General features: G+C 46.0%; 11 protein-coding genes across 11 annotated transcripts; 6 read left to right on the top strand and 5 right to left on the bottom strand. All coding sequences in view use genetic code 12, as the record gives it.

Moving 5' to 3' along the window:
* Positions 1 to 550: 550 nt before the first annotated feature.
* On the top strand, positions 551 to 3,034 carry FOB63_003970 (uncharacterized protein; the record flags this gene model as incomplete). Its single annotated transcript, XM_002614464.2, has 1 exon — positions 551 to 3,034. One exon carries the CDS (start codon positions 551 to 553, stop codon positions 3,032 to 3,034), a length of 2,484 nt encoding a protein of 827 aa, XP_002614510.2.
* Positions 3,035 to 3,070: 36 nt separating this feature from the next.
* Positions 3,071 to 5,443, bottom strand: FOB63_003969 (mRNA splicing protein; the record flags this gene model as incomplete). The annotated part of the gene is made up of 1 exon (XM_002614465.2): positions 3,071 to 5,443. The coding sequence occupies one exon, from the start codon at positions 5,441 to 5,443 to the stop codon at positions 3,071 to 3,073; it is 2,373 nt and encodes a 790-aa protein (XP_002614511.2).
* Positions 5,444 to 6,033: 590 nt separating this feature from the next.
* Positions 6,034 to 8,304, top strand: FOB63_003968 (serine/threonine protein kinase; the record flags this gene model as incomplete). The annotated part of the gene is made up of 1 exon (XM_002614466.2): positions 6,034 to 8,304. One exon carries the CDS (start codon positions 6,034 to 6,036, stop codon positions 8,302 to 8,304), a length of 2,271 nt encoding a protein of 756 aa, XP_002614512.2.
* A 223-nt stretch (positions 8,305 to 8,527) lies between these two features.
* Positions 8,528 to 9,544, bottom strand: PIR1 (beta-1,3-glucan linked protein; the record flags this gene model as incomplete). The annotated part of the gene is made up of 1 exon (XM_002614468.2): positions 8,528 to 9,544. One exon carries the CDS (start codon positions 9,542 to 9,544, stop codon positions 8,528 to 8,530), a length of 1,017 nt encoding a protein of 338 aa, XP_002614514.2.
* A 2,101-nt stretch (positions 9,545 to 11,645) lies between these two features.
* Positions 11,646 to 13,211, bottom strand: FOB63_003966 (uncharacterized protein; the record flags this gene model as incomplete). The annotated part of the gene is made up of 1 exon (XM_002614469.2): positions 11,646 to 13,211. One exon carries the CDS (start codon positions 13,209 to 13,211, stop codon positions 11,646 to 11,648), a length of 1,566 nt encoding a protein of 521 aa, XP_002614515.2.
* Positions 13,212 to 14,622: 1,411 nt separating this feature from the next.
* FOB63_003965 (Flo11 domain family protein) lies at positions 14,623 to 17,142 on the top strand (the record flags this gene model as incomplete). The annotated part of the gene is made up of 1 exon (XM_002614471.2): positions 14,623 to 17,142. The coding sequence occupies one exon, from the start codon at positions 14,623 to 14,625 to the stop codon at positions 17,140 to 17,142; it is 2,520 nt and encodes an 839-aa protein (XP_002614517.2).
* Positions 17,143 to 17,548: 406 nt separating this feature from the next.
* FOB63_003964 (uncharacterized protein) lies at positions 17,549 to 19,576 on the top strand (the record flags this gene model as incomplete). The annotated part of the gene is made up of 1 exon (XM_002614474.2): positions 17,549 to 19,576. One exon carries the CDS (start codon positions 17,549 to 17,551, stop codon positions 19,574 to 19,576), a length of 2,028 nt encoding a protein of 675 aa, XP_002614520.2.
* Positions 19,577 to 20,426: 850 nt separating this feature from the next.
* On the top strand, positions 20,427 to 23,435 carry MSH3 (mismatch repair protein; the record flags this gene model as incomplete). Its single annotated transcript, XM_002614475.2, has 1 exon — positions 20,427 to 23,435. The coding sequence occupies one exon, from the start codon at positions 20,427 to 20,429 to the stop codon at positions 23,433 to 23,435; it is 3,009 nt and encodes a 1,002-aa protein (XP_002614521.2).
* A 5-nt stretch (positions 23,436 to 23,440) lies between these two features.
* On the bottom strand, positions 23,441 to 24,997 carry FOB63_003962 (uncharacterized protein; the record flags this gene model as incomplete). Its single annotated transcript, XM_002614476.2, has 1 exon — positions 23,441 to 24,997. One exon carries the CDS (start codon positions 24,995 to 24,997, stop codon positions 23,441 to 23,443), a length of 1,557 nt encoding a protein of 518 aa, XP_002614522.2.
* A 179-nt stretch (positions 24,998 to 25,176) lies between these two features.
* Positions 25,177 to 25,581, bottom strand: FOB63_003961 (YqaE/Pmp3 family membrane protein; the record flags this gene model as incomplete). Its single annotated transcript, XM_002614477.2, has 1 exon — positions 25,177 to 25,581. One exon carries the CDS (start codon positions 25,579 to 25,581, stop codon positions 25,177 to 25,179), a length of 405 nt encoding a protein of 134 aa, XP_002614523.2.
* Positions 25,582 to 26,072: 491 nt separating this feature from the next.
* FOB63_003960 (uncharacterized protein) lies at positions 26,073 to 27,569 on the top strand (the record flags this gene model as incomplete). The annotated part of the gene is made up of 1 exon (XM_002614478.2): positions 26,073 to 27,569. One exon carries the CDS (start codon positions 26,073 to 26,075, stop codon positions 27,567 to 27,569), a length of 1,497 nt encoding a protein of 498 aa, XP_002614524.2.
* Positions 27,570 to 27,642: the final 73 nt, after the last annotated feature.

Here is a 27,642-nt window from a genome sequence, read left to right as displayed (position 1 = left end):
ATCTTGGTCCAGTTCCTTCTGTGCTGGCCGATCTAGCATTTATTGTTAGCAGAACAAGAGAACACTGCAAGAACAACCAGCAGGAAAAAGCGAACAATCATCGTAATAATAATGAAAGGGAATATTTTCTGGGCGTCTCGCATCTCAGAATGCACCGTAGCAACTTTCCTGGCCGAACAATTTCTGTTGCTCAGCCGAATGAACCGCACACCTGTACACAGCCGGCCGCTTTGAGGTTGCCCGAACCCTTTTCAGGATTCCACCTGCATCGTGCATTCTTGATTGATCTCGTGCTTTGTTTTTCTTCGCCTCATTCCACAGAATCGCTTCTCTTTTAACTTTGGGACAGAAAAAAAAATAACATCCTTTGGTATTCCGAGCCGTTCGTTCGCTTTCATCAATCTACTTTGAGGCCACTCCATCAGCGGTCCTCTGCTTCTCCCCCGCTTTGAATACCACCGTTTATTATTATTTTTTTTTTCTGTCGTTATTTCCTGCTTAACACCGCTTCAAGTCCACATATCCCATTACTCAATTCTTTCGCTTCAGCATGCGCCATCACAGCTCACAGTTAAACTTGCCGGACCAAAACCTCTTTGAAATCTCCATAGGAAGCAAGTCGTCCGCAAAGAAAAAGTACCCTCATGTTCGCCGAGTTGGCCTGATGTCGTCTCTAGGTGCATTATCCGAACCAAAACGCCCTGGCGAGTATTATCTACAGAAACTCAGCCAGAGCTCGGTCAACTTGACTTCAAAACAGACAAAGCGCCCGGGAAGCGGCATCTCCGTAGCTTCTGACAACTCCAAAGACTCAGACGACATGTCGCTGCTGGGATCATCTCAGTTTGACTGCCCTGATTCACGTTTGAGTTCCATGACCAACAACTCCTTATACTCCAGCAAAGTGGGTGTGAGCTCGCCTAAACAACTTTCAGTTGACTCTAGTGCTGTCGATGTTACTAGCGACCTTGATCCCATGTGCTCGTCCATCTCCACCATAACTTTGAAAAGCGACATGCAAACACCAAAGTCCCAACTGCACGACGCTGCTACAATGGGAGACCGCAAGTTTGCTCCAAAGCTCCGGACAGCATCCACATCTAGTGTTTTAGAGCAAAAGGCGCAAGCGAAACCACTTCCCCCATTGATGCGAACTCGTACTGCCTCGTCGTCGTTTTTGTTGGGTCGCTCCAAAAGCAAATATTTCAGCTCAAAAGAATCAAAGGAAAGACAGCAGCTACGCAAGAAGGTCTACGACGATAACGACAATGACGACGAGATTTTAACCAACGATTTGGATTTGGTTTTCAATGTTCCTGTCATCAAGAACCAGGCTGAAATATACCGCTATCACAAAAGCTCTTCCACGTCTGTTCTTTCACATCATGACTTGACTTTGGACAACGATAAGTACGGCACTTTAAATACTCCAGTGTCCATGAAGCCTTCTCCTTTGCCGGGCAAGCTCAATACCAGCTTTCACATTGATACGGGCTTACCTTCTATGCCTGAAGATTCTACACTCGACACACCCAATCAGCTGTATGTTGCAGACATGCCTACCTATAATAACGATGATGATTCTGAAATTTCACAAAATATATCGCTGTTCTATACTCAGCGGTCATTATCATACTCGAAATTGGTCAAGCTTACACGTGAGCAGCAGATGATTTACAAGCTTCCAAGTTATGTCCGTTCACAGAGCAGCATTGAAGACATCAGCTTAATGTCTCCTGAAAAATTAGAGGTTGTTGATCAATCTCGTCCAATTAATTTACCTCCGAAAAACGCTGATGATAAGCTGAAGCATAGTAAGGAGTTCCATCTGTTTCTCGCAGGTTATGAATCTGCCACTAAGTCACAAAACGATGCAAGACGGAAAATCGCCGAAAGATACATCAATAATCAACAAGCATGGTCCCGCTTATTGTCTTCAACTGATGATAAAAAGGAGTTTAGTAAGCAGTTGAGTCTGGGCAAAGAAAAATGGAGACGTTTAAATTGGGAAACGCTGGTCCCCGAAAAGCAAAGGTTTGCATATTTCATGAGGATTTTAACTTTGAACTTGGGCAATGACTATCCAGCAAAAGTTGAGGAGAAACTCAAAATCATCGAAACTAAATTTCAATCTTTGTCCGACAAAATGCGTGCAACCAAAGATGCGGAATTTGGTAAAGTCATCGATCAGGTATTAAAACGTCCTGTTTATGTGAACTTCTTGAATGAAGTTGCTGGATTGGAAACCACAGATTTCGATGTTAATCAATTTGAGAAAAATTTTAAGCATTTGCTCTACATCAAATCATTATCTGATGGGGGCCTTAAGACATATCATGAAATTTTCGTGATCCCTATGTTCTTAATTCTTTTCCAACAGTATGAAACTTTCACAAGCATTTGCGTCATGATCGAAATGTTTGATAAATGCATTTTTACCCCGGAATTTTTTGGGGAATTGAACACAAGCTTAAGCACTTGGAAGAACTTGTCACTAATGTCCTCTTCGAGTACCCCATACCGAATTCTCAAGAAGTTTACTGATCTTAAAGAATTCGAGAACCTCAGTTCATTCCATTTTTTCGAAATCATCGTGCAATTGAACGACAGGCTTCCTCTAAGTTTAAGTGCTCCTTCCACCCCATGCATTGCTCAAGGATCATATACGCCATTGGCATCTGCTAAACAATCTCTTGATGGTGCAGATGTTTCACCTGAGAGAACTAAATCTTTCGATAGTATCGATGCGATTTTGACATCGGTGTATTCGAGATCTTCATCCCTTAGTTTGATTGGAATTTATTTACAGTTGCTTGTCACGTACTCATCTTCACCAAGGAGTAAAAAGCGCAACTTCCTGAAGATATTTCAGAGCTTTCTACTTACGATCTTTCAATTCTACCATATTAACTGGAACAGCTCGAGTGAACTTGTGAAGGGAAACAAGTCAATTAAACTCAACAAGAGCAGCGACCAGTTGACCAATCTAGAATCTTTCCTCGACAAGTGGAAAGAGATCTTCAAGAAGATGTAATTGCATCTTCTATTTTTCCATCATCGCATCTTTTTACTATACATCCATATCCAATTCAATTGCATTGGGATCGCTCACTTCTGTAGATTTTGCATTTGCGCTTCCGTTTCCTGTGCTCAAGCTTTTGACAAAGCCCATTGGATTCAATTCATCTCTAGCTGTATCACGCTCCGTTGACTCTTGTATGAGTCTCCGCCTGAGTCGAAGCATATCCTTGAAAGAAGCTTCATTCCCGTTCTGTACCTCAAACGTTTCCCATTGTTGCCACACCGTAGACATGATGGGGTTTTCAGGGCTCCGGAGACCAACAAGATGTTTAAATAAAGCACGCACTCTGTGAAGCTCATTGTTCTTGACTTCAAAAGAGATGAATTCCATGCCGAGGTCAATAACATGAGAAAATGATAAATGGATGTCCTGAATAGATTCAGAGTACACTTCTCTTTGTAAGTCTGCGTCCTTCAAGTCTGACGTCAAAGAAAGTAGTTTTTTGTATAGCTCAAACTTATCATCTGCAATTTGATTGAGTTGTCTTTTTGTGTATCTCTTGGTGTTTGAATTGAATGATGAAGTAAGGTGAGATATGCCCTGCTGTATGATATTTTTCGACTTCACAATTGACCCGTTTTGCATTTCAAATTCAGAGTACATTTCATAAATTGATTTCGCAAGGTAGCCAGGAATATCGTGATGGGATATGCAATGATCGAAAAGATCCCGTATCTTTTCCTTGTTTGACCTATCATATGAGAGCACTCTCGAGATGTATCGCTTGTATATCTCATACTTTGCTTGAGGGGCATTAAAACATGATAATCCTGTCTCGTAAATTGAAAAGGAACGTTCCCATAATTTTTGTTCTTGTAAAAAATCTGCAAAATCGAGAACCACTCTGATGGAGATGATTTTAAGGGATTTCATCCGGTCAAAAGCATTACCCCATTTCTGAAGAATACTTTCGTCATTATCATCTTGAAATATAGATTTCAAGAGGTCAAAATAGAATTCCCAGAGCTTTGTGCATTTATGCAATCTGCGCTGAACCGATATGGAAGAATCCTCATAATCAACATCGTCCAGGTCTGCGAAAAGAACACGTTCCAAATTCTCCAAGGCAACGTTATCGTCGTAACTTTGCAATAGTGTCTCAGTCCATGTTATGTATATTTCCGCAAGCTCTTCAGGTGTTTTAAACTGCGACTTTATGGCCTTTGAAAAAATAATATTAGCTGTCTCAAAATCGTTCTGGCAAATGTAGACATTTGCATATACTTTCCATAAATCCACTAGACTTTTGCCACGGGTAGAGGTGGTTTTCAAAGGGTTAATGCTAGTAATAGCTTTGACCAAAGTGCTAAGCATTTGATTTTTATCGTTTGCTTGCTCATATAATTGTGCTCGATCTAGCCAATAGTCCACATTATTTGGGTTTTTCTTGAGATGGACATCATTCACGAGTCGGGACAGGTTGTCGAGAAATCTTTCGTATATATCCAATCGCAACATTAGTTGCTCCTCTGGAAGTCCAGATTGCGTAAGCTCATTATGCTGAAAATCAGCATATGCACTGAATAAATATGTCATTTGTTTGACAGAGTCTGCTGAGTTAAGGCCAAGTTGAAACTGATGATGTGCCTTTTCAAACTCTTTTCGCAGAACATAATAAGATGCTAGTTCTAAGTGGAACTCGGGTCCCATATCCAGAAAGCTCAAGAGAGCCTTATCAACCACAGATTCAAAATATTCCGTGTTGTGGAAATTTTTGTCACTCCTAAGAATCTTGCAGTACTCCAACACCACCAGACTTAGAAGGTGGGACAAACGATACTTCTTTTCCCACGACTGGTTGAAGAGTGTCTTCGTGGAGCTGATTTCGCCAAACCTGGCGATCTGGAGAATACACACGTCTGCCGTGATGTCTGGTCCATCGGAGAAGCGATCACAAACAGCGAAAAAGCGTCTATAGATTGAAGCGCCGAGTTTTCCTCTCACAGCGTCGGCGAAGGCCAAGTATTTTGTCCAAATGGGTCCGTGGTACTGCTCGTCTAGACTCATGAGGGCTTTGTTAAAGGAAAAGTCAACTGCTTCAGCTGGAGATGAATCCATCGCGAGAGCGAGGTATCTCAACCATAGAGAAGGCGTGGGGTTTAAAACCAGCAAGGCAAGCTCGTACAAGGAAAGAAGCTTCCCGTTGTCTGCTGGTGTCCAAGGAAGCAGGAGATAGGCATTCCACAAGAGCGTGGAGGCTGGGAGCTGGGTGACAGCCCGATGTAGAACAAACTGGGACTTGCGGAAATCATCCTGGACCAGCTCGAAGTAGTCAAGCCAGAGCGACTCGTTGTCTGGGTCCTTTAGCAACAGCTCCTCATAATGTACGTTCTGCGGATCCACAAGTGAGGCAATGTCCATCTATGGCGGAGATGTGTAAAGGAAAGCGTGAATTTGGTGAGTGCATCTAGTCTGCGAAAGTTGATGCGGAGTAGCGTGAGCCACGATTACTACGGGTGGAAGTAAGTCGGTGGACAAAAAAAATGTCAAGCAAGAGGGGAAAAGATCGGGCAAAAGAGGCCAAGGGAAAAGGATTCCGTGCTGAAATCCTGGCTCATCTGCCGCAGATTGTTGTTTTGACTGGTGTTTGCTATGTCTCCTCCTCCTGCATTGTCCTGTGTGCATATATGGCCCAAGTGTAACATGTAGAAAATCAGATCGCCGTTATCAGGAACAACGTAAGTGACCGCATCAGAGTCATACACAAAAGCAGATTTCCCTGTGTTTGGTGAGTCAGGCTGCACGCTCATTTGCCTTTGCATTTTTCTTTTGGATCAGAAAATCCCCATCTGTTTCCGACCCTACTGTCCACCTACTCCTTTTAGGTGTCAAGATTTCCAGAATACATCCCCCGCCCATCTGGGATTCTTCAATAGGGTGGTATAACGCATTGACTTTTCATTGCACTCACGTCCTCGTACGGTGCGTGCTATATCTTTCATAAACAAGTTATGGTGAACTTATACCCATCTTTCCTCCATCTGAATGGAACCAAACCATCCGATATGGACGATGACAACATCTGGAAGCCTCCCACGCCGGTGGATGAGAAGAAGACAGGTTCTCGGTCTCGCTCCATCTCAATGACGAGGTTTTTCTTCAAAGACCATGACAGCGACCAAGATCAGTCTCAGCCTCAAACTCCATCAGAGGTAACTCCAGACACAGAGCTGGATTCGAAAAAACCCACCGGTCTCGTCAAGTTGAAGTCGTTCTTGAGGTTTTCTGCTCTGCCTGACATCAAGCAAGAAAACAAATTTGAGCCAAGACAAGAGCTAAAATCTAGCCCAAAACTTAATCATGAGACAGATACGAGTGGTAGCGAATCTCAAATCGGAGACCAAAACACAAACGATGGGCGTCCTGTAGGCCAGGAAGCTACTCCCAGCATGCTACGAATGTTCTCGTTGGGCCGAAAGCGACTGGTGTCCACGCCTTTAAACCAGATCCCCTATGCCAAAGCACCCGAGCAACAGCAGTCCGAGAAAACGAGTCCTGTCGTTCAACAGAACCCTTACTTTGCTCATCAAGGCTTCCCCCCTCATATGGATGCTCAGAAACAGCACTACGAAGGACGGCCCAACTCTAAAAATCAAATTGCTGTATCCCTTCGTCATAATGACTCGATTATCTTCGCAAGCGAAGCTAACTCGCACGAGTCAGGCCATCTGGACAACGAATACAAAGGTTCTTCCTTACAGGATCTTATTAAGGAAGAGAGTGAAGCTCTTCAGCAAAAAAATGACAAGAGCAAGTGTGAAGAGAATGTCTCTCAGTCCCGACGTTCACAGGGCCAAATGGGCAACCTCAGCAATCCTACACCCCTCAGGAAAACTCTTCGAAGAGTTGCTTCAGCGCCTCTAGTTCATTTATTGCTCAATGACAAATCCCAAACGCAAGAAACTACCAAGGAGTTCAATATCCACGAGCATATTGGCGAACTCAACCTTACTAAAGGACGGCCTAGAACAAGTACACAAGGCCGAATGTATTCGCACCTGGCGACAAAGATCATGGACGTACAAGTGAGTCCGGATTGCTTCGAGAAGATCCGTCTTTTGGGCAAAGGAGACGTGGGAAAAGTGTTTTTAGTGCGAGAAAAGGCATCGTCCAGACTTTATGCCATGAAGGTGCTCAATAAGAAGGAGATGATTGAGCGGAACAAAATTAAGCGTGCGTTGGCGGAACAGGAAATTTTGGCCACTAGCAACCACCCTTTTATTGTGACATTGTATCACTCATTCCAACTGGCTGATTCTCTTTACCTTTGTATGGAGTATTGCATGGGAGGTGAATTCTTTCGGGCTTTACAGACACGTGAATCCAAGACAATTAGCGAAGATGACGCAAGGTTCTACGCTGCAGAAGTAACTGCCGCATTGGAATACTTACACTTGATGGGTTTCATTTATAGAGACCTCAAGCCCGAAAACATCTTGTTACATCAGCTGGGACACATTATGCTTAGCGACTTTGACTTGTCCAAGCAATCAGCAAATGCCAAAAACCCCGAAATTCAATTCAGCAAAACAAATCATCTGGCAAACCCCACCATTGACACAAAGGCTTGTATCGATGGCTTCCGTACCAACTCTTTTGTTGGAACAGAAGAATATATTGCACCAGAGGTGATCAGAGGAAAAGGTCACACGAGTGCAGTTGATTGGTGGACTTTGGGTATTTTCATTTACGAAATGCTCTATGGAACCACACCCTTCAAAGGACGTGATCGTAAGGCTACTTTCAGCAACGTTTTGAAGAAGGATGTTCGGTTTGCAGACACTCATGCTGTGTCGTCATCCTGCAAAAATCTCATAAAAAAATTATTGGTGAAGGACGAAACCAAAAGATTGGGTTCTAAAATGGGTGCTTCAGACATTAAATCGCATGCTTTCTTCAAAAACACACAATGGGCGTTATTGCGAAACCAAAAGCCCCCAATGATTCCAGTTCTCACAAGAACGAAAAAGACCGACAAGAAGCCGCAACAAGAAGATATGAAGAGTGAAGAGACTTCAGTGGAAAACAGCTCCAAGTTCAATGCTTCAGATGAAGATCCATTTGCGAACTTCAGCTCTGTCACACTCCATTACGATGATGGTGACATGGATGATTCTATCATGATGAGTGGAGATAGTTCCTTGTACACTAGTGTTGCATATACCATGACCAACCATCTGGACTCGAGTACACGGCGCCAGAAGGGATTTTTGAGACGATAGACACGCCAAAAGCCATTATAGCAAATTATACAAATACGCAACATTAAAGTAGATGGGAAGAGAATAGGAAGAAGTGGAGAGAAACTTCAAAGGTAGAAATAAATAACGATTGCATGGCCGCCCTTCAACAAGGAAAGATAAGTGAATCTCTACAGTAGATGTTACTTTTCAAACAATATATTTTAATTACACAAAAATTAAACCCTTAACCCAAATTTCCTGCTTAACAGCTGACCAAGTCGATGACACTAAGATGAACTGCTTCACATTGCTTGGCAACATTTTCATCGTACAAGTTGTAGAAGTCACCGGACTTGCACTGGTAGAAAACGTCAGAGTCACCCAAAGCCAAAAGTCCGTCGTCAGTGATGGACCAGCCAGCAGCGTAGATGGAACCAGCTTGTGGTGGAGGACCATCGAATTGGAATTGTCTGTTGGCAACAATGGCACCGATTCTGCCGTGTCCATCAGTCAAGACAGAGTTCTTCAACTCCATCACCAAAGAGTCCGCCGTGAGACAAGCTTCTGGGATGACTCCATCTGGAGAAGCGGTGGCAGAGGCCTGAACTTGGCCGTCGCTGATTTGAGCGGCACCAGTGGCAGTGGTGGCAGTGGTGGTTTGGTGTTGGATTTGACCGTCACCAATCTGCTTCACGGCAGAGGCAGTTTGGTGTTGGATTTGGCCATCACCGATTTGGTTCACCACGGAAGCGGTTTGGTGTTGGATTTGGCCATCGCCGATCTGGTTGACAACATGGGCGGTTTGGTGCTGGATCTGGCCGTCACCGATTTGGTTGACAACAGAAACAGTCTGGTGTTGGATTTGGCCATCGCCAATTTGGTTGACAACTGGGGCTGTGGTGGTGGCAGGCACAGAAGAAAGAGTCTCGGAGGTTTGCTTTTGCACTTGACCATCGCCAATCTGGTTGACAACGTCTCTCTTCTCAGCAGAAGGAGTGGCCAGAGCGGAAGAAGAAGTCAGCGAAAAGGTGACAATTTGGATACCAAACTTGGCAGTGTGGTCAGTCTTGGCACCAGAGAAAGTTGCAGTAGGTGTCAAGGTGGTCCATGGCTCAGATGGAATAGTTGCAGCCAAAGAGCCGGCAGCCAAAGCCAATGCGGTGAGAGAGTACTTCATAGTAGATTGATGGATGTAGTTGTTGTTTGTAGTGATGAAAAAAACATCTATGGGGAACGATTGCAACTGTTTAAATACGTTTATCCAAATCGGTCCAGACATGATCTACCCCTGCCGGTGGCAGCTTTGACACAGCCATTGCGGCTTCTGGCGCTGGCTTATTTGCCGTATATGTGCATAGATGCTGGCTGAAAACTCAGATCAGGCAGATCCACCAGTCATATCTTTGCAGACAAATGTGGAGGTGTGATGTGCGCATAAATACATGGCTGGTGTCCTGCACAGTGATGCTTCTGTCAAGCATGGAAAAACACTTAACCAGCACTTTAGGCTATTTTTAATCTGGTCGAAAGTGCGGTCACGTGCGCGCCTGTCACTTTCGATAGAGTCGAAGATGCCATTTCGGCCTTTTCTGTATTGTCTCTAGGTTTTGTGAATCATTCACCACTTGTGCTGATTTCAAGAAGTGAAGGTGAAACACTGTGTATTTTTTTGAGCCTTCCAAGCTTTTTTCACTTTTGTCCCGCTCTTGCCGTAATTTACACAAAATGCGAATGGCTCCATATGATGTGCGTTTCAGAACTTATGCAGATCGTTCGTTTTCCCGATCCGGCCTGACGAATTGCTGGAGTCAATTAGTCATGGAGAAATTGTCCATGACTTTCACTAGATCAAAGCAAGAATACATTGAAAGGTAACTCCAACATACTTTTTCAATCAGTTGGTGAGAGTATTCTACTGTCAAGGTTTTATTTCAGTCAAAAGTTTCCAATAGGTTGATTTTGCTTATTCTACAATCCTTCCACCAATCTAGGTCAGCACGGCATCACTTCGTCACCTCAAGAAGGCAGAGTCGCCACTACCTTCCAGCCTGACTAAATATTTCTAAAGTAGAGAAAGGTGAGACCATTGTATCAGCCAAATGTTTGCACACAGAAGAAAAAATACAAGGGCCAATAAAAAATAGAAGCACAAAGAAATCACCAGGCGAAGATGATACTGGCCCACCGTTAGCCTTGTTGGCCCAAAAATATCCGCCTAATTATAGCAGACAATTGAAAGTGACGCACGTAGCCGATCCGTGGCCCAAAACGTCAATCGAACCTTTCAGCCATTCAAGATGACACGTCCGCTTGGCGTCCGCGAACGTATAAACGCGAGACAAGAGGATTCGCTTGCATTGACGGCGCAATTGGTCCACTGGTAACACGACGAAGACTCGGTGTAGTACACCCCTCTTATCGGGAGCAGCCATTGCTCATAGTAGACTACAATTACAAGACTTAGGCACAAACTGCAATTGTTCTCACAGTCACCGTAAACAGCAGTAGCAAATACGATGGAGTACCTAAAATTAAATAGATATCGACGGGAACCAAGAGTGCCTTGGGCCACGGTTCGATCCGGAAAACAAGGGTGTCTCCACCGCATCTGCTCACAGCAATCTGAGTCCAGACAAAGAAACTTGCCGCCACCTCAAACGCAAGCTCACACAACCGGCTAGCAGTTGGAGCCCGTGCCGTGAGATTTCGCGTAGCCAAGCCAATCGGCACATTCACCACTAATAGTACAATGGGCCCAAGAGCCTATATGCATGAACACAAGCCTTCCCGAAACGGCCAACTTGCCCCCACGGCGGTCCTGTTTAGTCGCAGGCGCATTTCAGTAACGCTCGTAAGTGCTTTACGAGTGCAACCGCAAAGCCGCCAATTTCCCCGCTGTAGCAGCCCTGTTTCCCAATTGCTTGTATAGGCCGCTAGCCTCGGAGGTGGTGGTGTTCTTGCAAATCTACAGTAGGCTCGCGGCCTGCACACAAGCACAAGCTCCACCAACCACGAGTGCGATAAAAAAAACTACCAAGCTTCAAGCTCAGAACTCCAGAATGGCCGCCCACCACATTGCCAAGTACATTCGCCATGCGCCCGTGAGCAAGCCTCACGTGGACCCCAAGGTCAAGTGGGGCGCCAAGTTCCTTGGTGCCACCATGTGGTTTTACATTTTCTACAGAGTCAAGGAGGACTTCATTGGGGGCCACCACTAATGCATCACATCACATCTTTCCATGGACCGAGTCTACCCCATGTCTACGGTTCCTGTCCGTCACATACCATCGGCATCGGCCGTCAAGTCAATAAACATTCTTCGTTAAGTGGCCCACGCCATTCTTGTATATTGATATGTAGAAACGTTGTGCGGGCAAGCGTCACCGGGCCGGCCGTCCTCTTTTCCCGCCTCTTGCTCCGCGAGCACCTCGGCCCCGCCCTCTTCCGCGGGCTCGGTAGTCCTTGTATGTGCTGTTGAGAAGCTCCTTTGTTCTGCGGATGTCGTCGCTGCGGTCCGTTTTGGCTTCCCCATCGTATTCAGGGGAGTACTCTTGCGCACGAACGGTGCCCTCGTCAGAGCTGTTGCCCGAAGCCTCTGTCTCCGTGCCTGGGGTTGCCTTGGGAACTTGGAAGTTGAATCCCTGGCTGTTGCAATGCACAAGCCGAAAGTTTCCCTTGGGACTTAGACTGAACACCATCACATTAAACTCTGTTGGCTCTTCTTCTCGTTCGTCGGACATTTCCTCACGGTCCATGTCCTGTCGATCTGGCATTCCAGTATTAATCATGTGGTCGCAGAGATTGAAGTGCCAGAGATTGTAATATGCGGAAAAGTACATGTCGTTGATCTTCTTCAAGCTCAACTTGCTCACCTCCATGTCGTCGGCGTTTTCTTCTTCCGCAGCCCCGAGTGTCAATTTCACTATGCTTTCTGTCGAGTCGCCGATGGTGACGGGGATTTTGTCAAATAGACTTAGCCCCAACTCTATAAGATTTCTCATTTCGGTGTCTGCGGCAAGTATCCGGTTCACGTCATCCTTGATGACGAGCCAAAGCTCGCCCAAAATCATCCGTAGCCGCGAGAACTTGGACCTGTAATTTTCAATGTAGCCGGCAGAGCCGCCCATGCTGTCGACAAAACTCATTCCGTTGCCCAGAACCGGATACTTGAAATGCAAGCCTTGGCTGATGGTGAAATCTGCACCTGTGATAATGGCCAAGTGCTCGAGTAAAGGTGTCTTGATCACCGGCGAGTGGGACATGAAGATCTTGATGGACGGTCCATTCTCTTGCAACAGCTGGTGGTTCAAGAATAAGTGTGCCACCTGGGCCAACGTAATCCACAAATCACCGACTTTCCCGCACAAGCGGCCGTCAACAGATCCATTGTCAAAGAGACTGTGCACCTTGAGGTTGCCGCCCAATCCGTAGAGCTGAACGTCTGGCCCGTTTTCCAGCACTTTCAAAGTGTAGGCCTGATCATGCGAAACAATGTGGAGATTGGGGATGTCGACCGCACCACACATCACCTCTTCAACAATCACGGGGTCGTCCAAAGGACCCACTATGGTGTAGACGGGGCACGGAAGTGTCTTCTCGCCGCTAATGTACTTGTCCATGTGCGATAGCAGTTCCACCTTGGCCAATTCATCTTTGAAGTCTGGCAGTTCAACCGGCTTGTCGCCCGACTTGTGCGCCGCGGAGCCGTTTATGGTGGACAAGTTGTTTAGCGCAAGCACGGTCTTCTGCGGCAAGACATCCAGAAACGCCACAATCTGTTTCAAGTAGCCCACATCCAGAGCCCGGCCAACGGTTCCGGAATTCCAAAAACCAAAGTTGCCCGTGTGGATAATCGCGCCTGCTTTGTGTTGGCCCGCAATCAAATCTAGCGCATCCCAGTTGCCCTGTATGTCACTGACCGCCACCAATCGAAGGCCGCCGGACATGGTTGTATGCTATGAGGATGTAGCCCGGTGAATATTATCTCGGATCGCGCAAACGGGCACGTGAGGCAGGCGGCCGCCCAACACATTGGTGCCGGTGCGCCAAACAAGAGCGAATACGAACAGTCCAGAAGAGCACATTAGGCGCGCGCGCATGCTTCTACGTGCATTTAGCCAGGGCCGAACAAAGGCACATGACAATACGGCCCAGGGCACCTAGAGCCCGCTAAAGTTAAGGTGGCTTCACCACAAGAGGGCATTTCCAAAATACGGCGCCAAAAACAGCACAAGCAAACTTTGCAAAAAATATTCCCGGGCCACCCAAAACGGGCCTACGAGATCTTCGTTGGCCTCGCAACTCTGCATTACGAGCCTACATCACCCACGCTCCACAAGTCACGGGCCTCCATCGGCCCGGCCGTTTCTGGGCCCAGACGGGCTTTGCCCAAGCCCCGCGGCTCGTGAAAAAACAAAATTAAGCAAAAATAACCTTGCATTAGCAATTCTAGCGTAGGCGGCCTTCGACATCCAATCCTCACACGGGTGTGCAGGCGCAGAAGGTTTTCCATTCGCAAACCGCCCGCTGCTGTTTCTCGCACATCTCATAACCTTCCCGATTCTGTTTCCCCCACAGCCGTAGCTTTGCATTGGGCAATCCATCAGATGTGGCCGCGGACCCTGTCTTCTGGCTATGCCTTGGCCTTTTCGTCCGCTGACAAAGCTTGTGCTGGCGTAGGATCTGCTTGTCTCAGTCAATGGGCGCACCCTAGTCGCTCTAGCGCCCACTATAGCCGGCCGAATCTTAGGGGTGCATTTTAGGGTCCTAGATAAAAATTAGCCGAGGCAAATGGGTGTTCGCGACAAGAGCATTCCCACGCATGGCGCAAGTTTTCTCTCGCTTTACCGTTTGCACACTGGCGAAAATACGCGGCTCCATGCCTAACCGGCAAAGGCCCTGCGCAAAGCCGCCCCAGCAAAACAGCCACCTCCACCAATTGTGTGGGAAAGGCAGCGGCTGCGACAAAATACTGCCCACTGTAGCCTTCTCGCACAGGCAATGGACCATGGAGCTTGTCAATTGCCCGCTGTTTGGCTTTGGCCCGGCTCAAAACGAAGACCGGTGGCCGATTGGGGCGAGCGATCACCGTCCTGCACGGCCGCACCAACCACTGCCATTTTGCAATCTTCAAACCACAAGTTCCACCTCGGACAATACATGTGGCTGCGCTTGTGCACAAGCACCAATTGCTGCATGTGTGTTTTTGTTGACATTTGTACTGTTGCAGGTTTTCATCTGTCTTTTCTTGACCCAGATCGAGTCATGGTCAACCGCATATATAATCGGGGCTCTAGCCGCCATGACCCTTTCTTGTCTCCAACCAAACTTTAACATCTCCTAACTTTGTCCTTCGCTATGCAACAAGTTTCGTTGACTAGACTCTCGGTAGTCTTGGTTTGGATTATCGCCTTGGTGCAGGCCCAGTATGTCGCCAAAAGAACCTTTATCGATTTGACCGAAGGCTTCAAGTTCCCTTGGGACAAGCCTCAGTGTGAAAGCACAAACATCTACTCCGTTGAAGGCGGAAAGCGTGAAGACAATGAAAAAAGAACCTTTGGTGCTTTGGCTCCCTTAGCCAACTTTGCTGTTTCCAAAGCTGAGGCTGTTGGCGAAGGCCTCTTTAAAGTCACCTGTAACTTTGAGGCTGAAAAGGCCCACATCTTGAGTGAATTGCAACAAAGTGTTTCCAACCTTTACTTTTCTGGTACTGGCTGCGCCCAGGATAAGTTTGCCTTGATTGAAGAAGGCCACTCTCTCATTGAAAACTGGGCCAAGTGGTCTAGTTCCATTGTTGTGAAGCCAATCCAGTGGGGTGGAAAGTGTTGCTTGCCAAAGACTTTGAAGCTCAACTGTGATATCATCGAAAAACCTCTGAATTGTTTTGAAGCCTTCTCCTCGGTCTTCGGCAAAAAGATCTCTTGGGGCTTTTCTTCCGCCGGCGGTGCTCTTGGCTCTGCTCCTTCGACCTCTGACTTTTTCTCCCTGACTGGCTCAACTGCATCTTTGCTGTCCAAAAAGTCTTTCTTCGACATTTTCGAGAAGATCATTGACAAAAAGGGTATTTTGCCAAACTTCTGTTGGGACTGTGACTGTACAACTTCGAGCACCTCGATCAAGTCTTCCACCGAAGTTCCACCATCCTCTACTGAGGTTCCACCATCCTCAACTGAAGTGCCACCATCTTCTACTGAAGTGCCACCAACTTCTGAGGCTCCATCTTCCTCCACCGAAGTCCCACCAACATCATCTGAAGTCCCACCAACTTCCTCTGAGGTTCCACCATCTTCATCTGAAGTGCCACCATCTTCTTCTGAAGTGCCACCATCTTCCTCTGAGGTTCCACCATCTTCCTCTGAGGTTCCACCAACTTCTGAGGCCCCATCTTCCTCCACCGAAGTTCCACCAACTTCTTCTGAAGTCCCACCATCTTCCTCCACCGAAGTCCCACCAACTTCTTCTGAAGTTCCACCATCTTCTTCTGAAGTCCCACCATCTTCTTCTGAAGTTCCTCCATCTTCTTCCGAAGTCCCACCATCTTCATCTGAGGTTCCACCATCTTCCTCTGAGGTTCCACCATCTTCTTCCGAAGTCCCACCATCTTCATCTGAGGTTCCACCATCTTCATCTGAGGTTCCACCATCTTCCTCTGAGGTTCCACCATCTTCCTCTGAGGTTCCACCATCTTCCTCTGAGGTTCCACCATCTTCATCTGAAGTCCCACCATCCTCAACTGAAGTTCCACCATCTTCCTCTGAAGTCCCACCATGTTCTTCTAAGGTTCCACCTACGTCTGAGATTCCATCTTCTGAAGTTCCACCATCGTCTACCGAGGTTCCACCATCTTCAACTGAGGCACCACCGGCTTCTTCTGAAGTCCCATCAACTGAATGTAATGGTGTCTCTTGCACCCCAGATGTGACAACAACAACTACTGCTCCAGAGACTGAGACAAGCACGTACTGCCCACCAGAGTCGTCGACTTCTGCTCCAGCCCCAGGCCCGGAATCCTCTGCTCCAGCCCCAGGCCCGGAATCCTCTGCTCCAGCCCCAGGCCCGGAATCCTCTGCTCCAGCTCCAGGCCCAGAATCTTCTGCTCCAGCTCCAGGCCCAGAATCCTCTGCTCCAGCCCCAGGCCCTGAATCTTCTGCTCCAGCCCCAGGCCCTCTGCCATCTGCTCCAGCTCCAGGCCCAGAATCCTCTGCTCCAGCCCCAGGTCCTGAATCTTCTGCTCCAGCCCCAGGTCCAGAATCTTCTGCTCCAGCACCAGGTCCTCTGCCATCTGCTCCAGCTCCAGGCCCAGAATCCTCTGCTCCAGCACCAGGCCCAGAATCTTCTGCTCCAGCACCAGGTCCTCTGCCATCTGCTCCAGCTCCAGGCCCAGAATCCTCTGCTCCAGCACCAGGCCCAGAATCTTCTGCTCCAGCACCAGGTCCTCTGCCATCTGCTCCAGCTCCAGGCCCAGAATCTTCTGCTCCAGCCCCAGGTCCTCTGCCATCTGCTCCAGCTCCAGGCCCAGAATCTTCTGCTCCAGCCCCAGGTCCTCTGCCATCTGCTCCAGCTCCAGGCCCAGAATCCTCTGCTCCAGCACCAGGTCCTGAATCTTCTGCTCCAGCCCCAGGTCCTCTGCCATCTGCTCCAGCACCAGGTCCTGAATCTTCTGCTCCAGCCTGTGATTCTTGCACGACTACTGTCTTGACTACTTCAACTGCCATCCCACCAACCGAGTCAACTAAAGCTCCTGGGGAAGAAACCACACAGGCCACTGCCTCCACTTTGGTACCTGTTCCATCAGGCTCGTGCGCACCAGTTTGTGTCACCACTGTGGTGCCAGCCAGTGACTTGGCCAAGTACAAGGCTAAGGGATGGTTTTGGTGAGCGAACCTCTCATGAGCGATAACAACGCTATACTCTAAAGAGATTTAATTCCATTTCTCTCTATCGTTCAGAGCACTGGGACATGCACTGTTTCATTGTTCGCATGATACTTTCTTTCGCTATCAGTCTTATTTTGATATCCTGGCCCAGCGCCTTTTGTACTATTTATATTAAAAGAACCATCAAACACACATTGTAAAAATGACATGCTTTCTAAGCGTTGCCTGTACCCCATTGGCTTTTCCCTCTTGCTTAAGAATGCTGTGGTTGGATGCGCGCGTCTTCTAGAAACCCATTATACAGTAATGGAGCGAGTGAAGTATACTAAGCTTCCCTCACTTTTCCCTTTTTCGGCTTTCCCACTGGTAGCACCAATATATTCAAGGCTGCGTGTACATTCTGAGTCATGCAAGACCCGCCAGAGAGACTCAGAACTGCAATCATCAAAGGTAATTTGCCCATCACCAAGCGACTCTTGTCCAAGTTTCCTGAACTCTTGCTTAACATTGATCCTAATAACCAAGGATGGTGCAATCTCCACTATGCATCTTTCCACGGCAAGTATTTGGTGTGCTTCCATTTGGTTTCGCTCATGAACAAGCTCCATCTGAGCAGCGGCGCCAACGGTATCAGCAAAATAGATCTTCTCACGTTTGACAACTTGACCGTACTCCATATGCCCTTGATGAACCACCATTCCCAAACACTTCATTTCCTTCTCCAGGAGTTCTCGTCAGACTTTTGGATCAACTTCCGCGGCGGCCCGAAGCTCCGAACGCCGCTTCACTTCTGTTGCATGTACCGTTTCGCCGACGGACTTAAACTCTTGTTAGAGTATGGCGCCGATTGGAAAGTGCAAGACTCCAACGGAGACTCGTGTCTCCATCTATGTTTCGCATACGGTGATCTACTGTGCCTTCGAGAACTCATCAAATTTGTTGCCAGCAGCCGTTTAAAGCAGAGCCTAAGTTCACCTGACGATCTGGAATCGCTGCCTACAAAAACGATAGCCAGTGGAAAAATCGGCGAAGCGCCATCTGCATCCGACAAGAGTGCAACAGAACTCAAAAGCATAGCCCTTGAGGAGATCAGAACGTTTGAAGAAATGCTTAATGTCAAGGGCTGGAAAGCCGTGGACTATGCCGCATCGTTCGAGTTGGGGGCAAAGTATACTGTACTTCGAGAAAAATGGATTGATCAAGCTGTCAATGAAGAAATTGCCTTGCGTGACCCAAGCACATGGGATTTGTCTCTGTCCATGTACGTTTTTGATCGCATGAATGGCCTTTCCAGAAAAGGGTCTGTGCACAGCTCGGCCTCATCTTCTTTGGCCAACGACGGCTCCACTTACTTGTCTCACTCATCTTCCGCAGGCGGAGAAACAGGCATCCTTCTCAACCCAATCAATCCAGTGCATCCCATGACGCCTGCCAACGAATCACAGGCGTCGTTTGACACAACAGAAAAAGAGAAAAACGGTAGACAGCACCTGAGGTCTCTTCCAAATTCGTCTGTGCCCGACCTCCATTCGCCCATTGAAGTTGCGCAAGAAAAGAGGGCTCGTGCCAACACTGTTCTACCTTTCAACCAAGGTCATTCTCTCCTGGCTCTTCGGACTCCCAGCTTGACCCAGGGCACTATGGTGGCTCCTTTAACGCCCAATCAAAATGACGTTTCCATGGCTGCACCATCACTCAAATCCATAACTATATCTCCGCTGTATCGCATCCATAAAGCTCGTCAGGCCGATGAGGCGCTGGAGGCTGGAAGTGGAGGTATATCGGCTCGTGAAGCCAGCAGAAAATCGTCAATGAGCGACTCTGGCACTCTGTCGCCTTTGGTGACCACATTCAAGGCTGCTAAAGGCGGTGTTCCTGCTTCTGCAAGACCAACCGCTACAGCATCTATGCCGATGCAAAACCTACGCCGTTGGTCTGTGTCGTCATCCCAAAAACCTGTGGACGTGTCTGCTCATTCGTCCATGGCCCGCTCAGCTGCAGATGCAGCAGTACGGTCGCGAGGGTCGCTGTTCAAACTGCTGCCGGGCCTTTCTCCGCAGAAATCAAAGTCTCATTCGCTCAAGAGAAACATCTCGACGCCATCGGTTTTCAACTCTCCGCTTCTGACTATGGATTCACTCAGCAGCCTATCACGCAAGCATTCGAGACAACGCAGTGCCACGGAAAGCGTGAAGCGCCCACCTTTCCAACTCAGTCGGATGGCTGATGGCCACAGCCTGCAAGAATCCATAAGTCCGGTTGTGGTCCTGCCCGTGGGCGTTGCTCCCGACGGTCCTGCTAGCCATGCCCAAACATACAGGTCGCCTCCAACCCGAGTTTTGGTGAGGGAGAACAAAGGCGACGAGAGCACATTGATCTCACGAAACCTCAGCAGCATCAGTTTTACGAGGGTGCGGGATGAGTCTGGCGAATAAAGCGCCAAATGAAGCTTACTCATGTCAGGTACACTGAGCTATAATTATACGATACGGGAATTGCCTCGTTACAGCATTTCAAATGATTAACTGTAGTAGATTTTCAAAAAGCACAGGATGCTCGTCTGAAATTACGCTTACAATATATGCTTTTTTACTAGAGTCTCTCAAGCGGCATATAGGTAGAGATTGCAATAGGTTGCATAGTTGAGTTCAACAGTATCTAAATCCACCCGTGTCCTTATTTTAGAAAGCCATAGCCGTATTACGCAGCTTGCATCAACATTTAGCAAAATATGGAGCGCCTTTCCCTTTCAATAGAATTTTTACCTTTGATACATTGGTTTGTTCTTTAACACATCTACATATTTAATCCACTCCACATTAGTCATGAACTAAATGCTTGATGCATTGCATTCCCGTTTCAGACTGATAAATACAATATCAAAGCTAATTGAGGTCCGTTCCACTTGTTGTTTATTTCGTTTTACTATTATTTTTATTTTGACTTTTTGTCCTTTTGCATTTGCATTTGTATTTGCATTTGTATTTTCCCGTTTGTTTCCTCTCTGTTATAGTATCTTTCACATCTATACTGCTACGCCGTGCGATTTCAGACAGGCATGTGTTAACAACGAATCGATGAAATCTAATTCTCTTGGCGCCACATGGATACTGTGATAGACCCAGAGTCAATTCCAAGTTGGAGTTTTCTAATATCCAGTAATCTGCCCGTAGAATTTTGTTTCTCATCGTTTTTGTGAAAGCTTTTACGCTTCCAGTCTCATATTGCACATATTGGTTCGCGCTTTGACATGGAAGCACAAATAATCTTTGGTAGGCCACATTCATGTCTGGATCTTCCAAGAGGCAGAAATCCATTAGTAGTTTTTTCACCCCTGTCAAAACAAAAGTAACCCCTTCTCCTAATCCAAGTGCTGATGCAGACACTCCAACCAAAGACAATGCCATAAAACGGAAACTTGAGCATTTTACTCACTCGAACAATACCTCACCCATTGTGCCCAAGAAAGCACGAGCAATTCCGCTGAAAAAGCCTTCGGAGAATGCAAAGAGAACGGCTTCAAGCACAGCGAAATCCAAGCTAACCCCACTCGAGAAACAGTTCATCGATCTTAAGCTGGATCATGGCGACAAAATCTTGGCCATCCAAGTCGGCTACAAATTCAAGTTCTTTGGAAACGACGCCGTAACAGCATCCAAGCTTCTAAACATCATGCTTCTTCCCGGGAACCTAGAATTGGATGAACGAACGCATGATCGGTTCGCGTACTGTTCGATTCCAGACAATCGTCTCCATGTTCATCTCCAACGTTTATTGAACCATGGATTGAAAGTTGGTGTTGTCAAACAGACAGAGACAGCTGCCATCAAATCTGTGGAGAGCTCAAATAAATCGGGTTTGTTTGAGAGAAAACTCACTGGAGTTTATACAAAGGCAACATACATGGGCGATGAACTTCTAACTGGCGACCCTACAATCAGCAGAAGCAACAATGTGGCCGATTCCTTGGACGGAGAAACATATGTTTTATGCGTAAATGAGCTGAACTTCTCGAAGCAAACCTCGCTTGTTGCTGTTCAGCCGCTAACTGGAGATATTGTTTTTGATGTATTCTCTGATACTCAATCTCGAGACGAGCTAGAAACGAGACTCATGTACTTCAATCCCAGCGAGGTAATCGTTATCACGGAAGATGAAAAAATCTCCCCGGAAACATCTAAAGTCCTTAAGCTCAAAAATAGCGCCATGGCAATAACTCAAAAAATCCAAAGAAGTGAAACTGAAATCAAAAGCGATATGCACGAATTTTTCTCTTCAGTGGATCCAGACGGACACAATGCTTACTTGACAGAACATTATACCTTGAATTACCCTTTGGGTATTCAAGCGTGCATTATCGAATTGATAGACTATCTTTCTGAGTTCAAGCTCAGCAACATATTCACGATACCTTCCAACTTCAGTAGTCTCACTGATGCTCATATGTACATGGTTTTGCCAGCCTCCACATTAAAAGCGCTTGACATTTTTGAAGTTAATGAAGATCCAACAACTAAAAAAGGGACCCTACTCTGGCTTCTAGACAATACTTTCACAAGAAAAGGTTCTCGTACATTGCGCAAATGGATCAATAGACCGCTCGTGAAAAGAGAAGAAATCGAACAAAGAGCCAAAGCTGTGGATGTGTTAAAAAGTGGTGCATTTGTACATATATTAGATGCATTCAAGCAAGCAGTAATGAAAATTGGGAAGTCAGGCGTTGATTTGGATCGTCTGCTCATTAAGATTCATTATTCCGCAACTTACAAGTCAAATAAGATTACGAGGAAAGACTTGTATAACATGCTTCGTTCATTTCACGACATTTTAGAACTTTTCAGAAGCTTTGGCGCTAAAGGAATAGAAGAGTTTAAATCTGTTCATGACTGCCCTCTATTGATCTCGATACTAGAAGATATGCTTTCTCTCAGTGAGAACCACACAGTCGATGAACTTCTAAAACTGATTAATCCTAGTGGAGCATTAAGTGATCAGAATCTTAATGAACAAAAGATAAAGTTTTTTGACCTCAACCAGGAAAAATTTCATAAGATTTCGAAGGAGCTAGATGAGATTGCCCGAGTCGAACGTAAGTTGGATGAAGAATTGCAGAATATAAGGAAAGTTTTGAAGCGACCTCAGCTTTCCTTTATCACAAACTTTAAGGAAACGCACTTAATTGAAGTTAGAAATGGCAAAAATGTGGATGCTCTTCCTTCTGATTGGGTGAAAATAAGCGGTACGAAAACTGTTTCTCGTTTCAGGACACCTGAAGTTACAAAATTGCACAAGGAGCTTCAATATCATAATGATATGTTGTTAATAGCGTGTGATGAATGTTTTAATTTCTTTCTCAGCGAAGTTGATTCAGAATATATTTATCTTCGCCGAATTGTTGATAATCTAGCAACATTTGACTGTTTACTCTCTTTAGCTAGATCAGCAGCAGATGTTGGAGATGTCACATTCATCAGACCTAAATTGGTTGATGAACAAGTAATGTCTGTGAAAAACAGCGTCCACCCAATTCTCCTTAATTTGCCTCAAAACAATGGACAATATGTTCCAAACGACATTAAATTATCTACAGACGATAACCGAGTGTTGATCATAACTGGACCTAACATGGGTGGTAAATCTTCGTATGTGAAACAAATTGCATTATTGGCGATCATGACACAAATTGGCTGTCTTCTTCCGTGTTCTAGCGCAACTATGGGTATCTTCGACTCAATATTCATTCGAATGGGAGCTTCTGATAACATTCTTCGCGGTAAATCAACTTTCTTGGTCGAAATGTTGGAGTCTGCTAATATTATCCAAAATTATACGCCTAAATCTTTGGTTATCTTAGATGAAATAGGAAGAGGAACAGGGACGAGTGATGGAATTTCGTTGGCTTATGCTATACTCAGATATATTATTGAAGACAAGAAAAAGCCATTAACTCTATTCATTACACATTTTCCCTCTCTCAGTACATTAGAAACCGAATTCAACGACGTCAAAAATTTCCACATGGCATTTGTTGAAAAGAAGAGAAACGAGGGGAAGGAATCTGAATGGCCCGAAGTGATTTTTCTTTACAAACTAGTGAGCGGAGTTGTTTCGAACCTGTATGGCCTAAACGTCGCCAAATTGGCTGGTATTGACGATTCCATAATTCAAAGCGCTTACAATGTTTCTGAGTCGATGAAAAGGTTAATTGAAAAGAGATCCTTACTACAGCTTTTGTCCCAAATGACTCCCGATAATGCTGCGCAGATCTTGAAAGAGGCACTGTCGATCGTATAGTTTACCTATAACCCAAGAAATGCTATTGCTGCAGAATTGAAGTCGGCAGGGTTGTCTAAGTACACATGATGGCCAGCATTTTTTATGACTTCGAGCTTCGCAGATTTATCTCCTAATTTGTGGAGCTTTTCAACACAATACTCCCCTCCCTTTTGGTTCATCCAGTCTTTATCTCCATACATCCACATAGTTTGGACTCCAGTTTGCTGGAGATGTTCAGCAAAACCCCGATCGCATAAAGGCAATCTTGGTAAAATTTCATGGTTGATTAATATTGTTATAGCCAACTCTCCAGATCCTTGGTACTGATTAAATATAGAATAAGAGTACTCGTGAAGTTTCAAGATTAGGTCACTGTTTCCGTTTTCCACTTCCCCGACTCCATTGGCCTTTAGGTTCTTGAATCTTTGGAAAGACCAGTAAGACAAAATTTTGGAGTACATAGGACCAAGTAATTGAAGGACCTGGAATGGCGAAATGTTCCACTGCCAAAGCATTTTGAGCAATGCGTTTCGAGGAAACTTGGGCTTGCCCAACATTTCCCATATCTTGGTCACTTCGTCTTCTCGAGAACCCTCCGCAAAATCCTGGCTAGTGATGATTTCTCGCAAAGGATCGCCGCCCTCCTCGTGGTGATTGTACTGGAGCTTCGAGTTATTGATCAAACTCACCTCACTCGATTCTGTTCCCATAGGGCTGATGATAATAAACTTGTGAACGATTTTTTTACCATCAGGCCTTAGATTGTATTTCATGATGTAGCAACTTGAAAGGTATGCGCCCATGGAATGAGCAAGAAGGTCAAACTGTTCAATTTCCCGAGCTTTGCGCCACGCTTCAAAACGGTCAATAAACCAACATTCAGCCCGAATAACCCGGTTGATTTCCTGGTCATGGGTTGCATTGCGAGGTAGTTTGATGATGTCCGAAGGGAAGCGTGGTCTTGCCGAGTTCCCAAACCCAGGCATGTCTATTACATGAATGGTGATGTTGCCATACAGTGTGGCAAAAGCCTCCAAGTTTTTCACAAAGTATCCCATTGCTGCCATGTACCCATGAATGAAAACAATGTGGCGTGGAGGAAGGCTCGGGTCTGAAGTGTTTTTGAGCTCGAACTCGTGAATGAAGTCGCCTGACTCTTCTCCGTTGAGCTCCACATTTAGAAAACGCCCTCGTATAGGCGAACTATGCTCTTCGGCTTTTTCCAACCCGTGTTCCGTGGGAGGATGGATGTAGACATTCTCCGATAGAATTGCACGAAACAACTCGTACTCAATGGTACTGTTCCGTTCACGAGCAGCAATTAAATCATTTGGCGGAGCAACCTTTTGCGTAGGACTCCTGAGATAAGAAGAACTATTCCACCAGTCTCTGATAGAATCTGTTAGTTTTATAGACGTTGGATTGGAACCGGAAGATTTCTCCGAGTTGGGGTCCCCCATTGACGTAATTGAAGCGGAAACAAGATTCATCGCCTGTAGTGGTTTATTTCTGCTTGTGGAATGATATTGATGGATAGATAAGCGAGGACGGGTGTGCGCACGTGACATTATCGCCTCCATGATAACATACGAAGTACGAATTGATTGAATGATAGTCTAAGACGAAAAATACGGTAAGCTGAAGATGACAGAGCACAAGGATCAAAGATATAGTATTAAATATGAGCATTTCGTTTCGTTGCAATATTATTCCTCACATGCATATTCTATTTAAATAACGGGTTCTTCTGACAAAAAAATCACTTGTTTGTAGGCAACTCTGTGTATGCTGGAGGAGCGTCGTTTATTAGAAGGGGCTCTCTTTCTGCCCTGTTGTCTGTCGACGCATAATTAGGCGTGGAAACAGGGGCAGGCTCCACGCTGACAGAGTGGCGAGCGGGAGTTCGCTGGCTTTCCAAATCAGACGAGTTCTGGTATACATAGTAGACCCTCAGTTCTTGGTTGAGGGTATATGGAGGATACTTGGCAATAATGTACCAAGAGTGGATCAAACCAGGCAAGTAGCCAAGAATACAAAGCAAGATGTTGATGAAAGAGTCTGCTGAACAGATGCCTCTGCGGATCCACACGGGAAGTGGTGGGAAAAGAACAGATAGCACCACAAGGAAAATGTCAGACATACATTCGCAGCAGCAGCAGCACATTTTTGTTTATCTGAGGTGAGTAATTTCTTGTTCAAAAGGGGTGCGCCTCTGGATTTTTTATCAATGGTAGGTGAGTCACGTGCGCCCGGCCAGCCGTTGATGACTCTAGTAGAGATGACATCTTGGCTTATAAATCCGCTTGCGGAAAATGTTTGAAAAGGGTCTTCAAACTAGAGAAACTAATTGCAAAAAGGATGGAAACATTGATTTTTCTCCTTCGGTTACTTGAAATTACCGTCTCGTGCGCTTTAGATTCGACGTTCGGTTTGGCCAATATTTTGCAATTTGCAAAAGTCAGTACGAAAATCACCGAATTCGGCATTAAAAGCACATTCGAAGGGCAACAAGCATATCAATCACTGTTGCAAAGTTTCTCACTAAATTTACTGCAGTGAATGAAAGATCTTACTAGTTTGCCTTCTATGGTCCAAGACCTGCATTCAGCGTCCCACATATCTTTACAGATCCACCATCAAGCAACATAATCCACAATGTCCTTTACGTGCCATGTTCTGTATCAGAATGTCAGCAAGAAAATCCAATGCCCTAACACACATACAGTCAACCAGCTAATTGAGCTCAGTCTTGCCAAGTTCAATCTCTCTCTGTCGTTTGGCGAGCTATCTTCTGGTGGCAAGAAGTTGGATGCCCTTTTGCCTATTCGCTATACAAACCTAGTCAACAACGCCAAGCTCACACTCACGGTTTCGAAAGGAAACACCGAAGTCAATTTGAAGATAGTTGGGACCATTGAGCTGAAGCAAATCACAAGCATGATGAAAGTGCCACCATCTATAACCGCCGCAGAGCTCGTTTTGCAGTTTGCCACATTGAACAATATCGAGATCGATTTGGCCAGCAAGCATGTGCTGTTGAGCGTCTTACAGACTGCAGTCGATAATATCAGTCATGAGTTTGACAAAACGACACTCAAGTCTCTTTTGGGCACCTCTTCTAGCGCCATGATCAGATTGGTGGTGGAAGACAAGAGCAAACACGCGGCCAAGAAAAAGTTGCAAGAGGAGCAGAGTAAGCTTCGAGCACAATTGGAGGAGAAGAAGCGCCAGGCAAGATTGCTTGAAAAGGAGCAGAAGGACGCAAGGGAACCCGAGCCTACTGTGCACAAAACGGTAACAACAGAGCCAGTACTGAAACCCAAGTCTGATCAAACAGATCATCCAGAAGAAAAGAGCCTGCCTTCCGAGGGTCCATCGAATTCGCTCTCAAACACAATTGTTCCAGACGAGACGAACTCTGCTAATAAAAAAGGTGAAGATTTAATACAGACAGACCCAATCAAGACAACACCAGGCGCATCAGATGGCAATTCTGAAAAAAATGCAAGATCCTTTGTTTTGAGTAATGACACCGAGGACACTGTCTACGTGCCGCATAAGAAACTTGAAGTGTATGAGAACCCCGAGGATGATTACAACATGACTACAGCACAGGCAGAAACATACTTGAACATCATCAAGTCCATGCAGACAAGGCCCAAGAAGAAGAACGAGGCTAAGAGCCCAACACATTACGCTATTCGTCTTCGATTCCCCGACCGGTCTCTAGTGCAATTGCACATTGAAGATCCGTCCACCAAACTCGGCCAGCTTATGAAGAAAATCGATAGCTACATTGATCCCAAATTCATCAACAGTTACAGGATCAAAAACGGCACACCGCCTTTTAGAGAAATCAAGTTTGGCTTTCAAGAAAACGGCACCGCTTTGAGCAAGCATCCGGACTTTCAACAGGAAAAGATGCTTTTGATCTGGGAGCCTTCGTCCTCGCATCAGCCAGGTCCGTATTTGGCGCAGGGCGTAAACACAAAAGATGTCAGCCAACTCTCTACTGTCATGTTAGAAACGCACCGTGGAGAACTAGAAGAGGATACACTGGCCACAGGAAAAAGCGTAAAAGGAACGAGTGACGAAAAGCCCAAATTGAAGACAAAACTTAACAAGAGCATGCCCAAATGGTTCAGACCATAAACGGGCGACAATATGCCAGTTGATGGTGTTAAAGCCGTTTAAATTTCTTGGTGCTCAATGCGCGGCGTTTACG

The sequence above is a fragment of the Clavispora lusitaniae genome (genome assembly GCF_014636115.1).
Source record: "Clavispora lusitaniae strain FDAARGOS_655 chromosome Unknown tig00000185_pilon, whole genome shotgun sequence".
Lineage (NCBI taxonomy): Eukaryota > Fungi > Ascomycota > Pichiomycetes > Serinales > Metschnikowiaceae > Clavispora > Clavispora lusitaniae.
The sequence above is the reverse complement of the archived record's forward strand: the minus strand, read 5'-3'. Positions and strand labels throughout refer to the sequence as shown.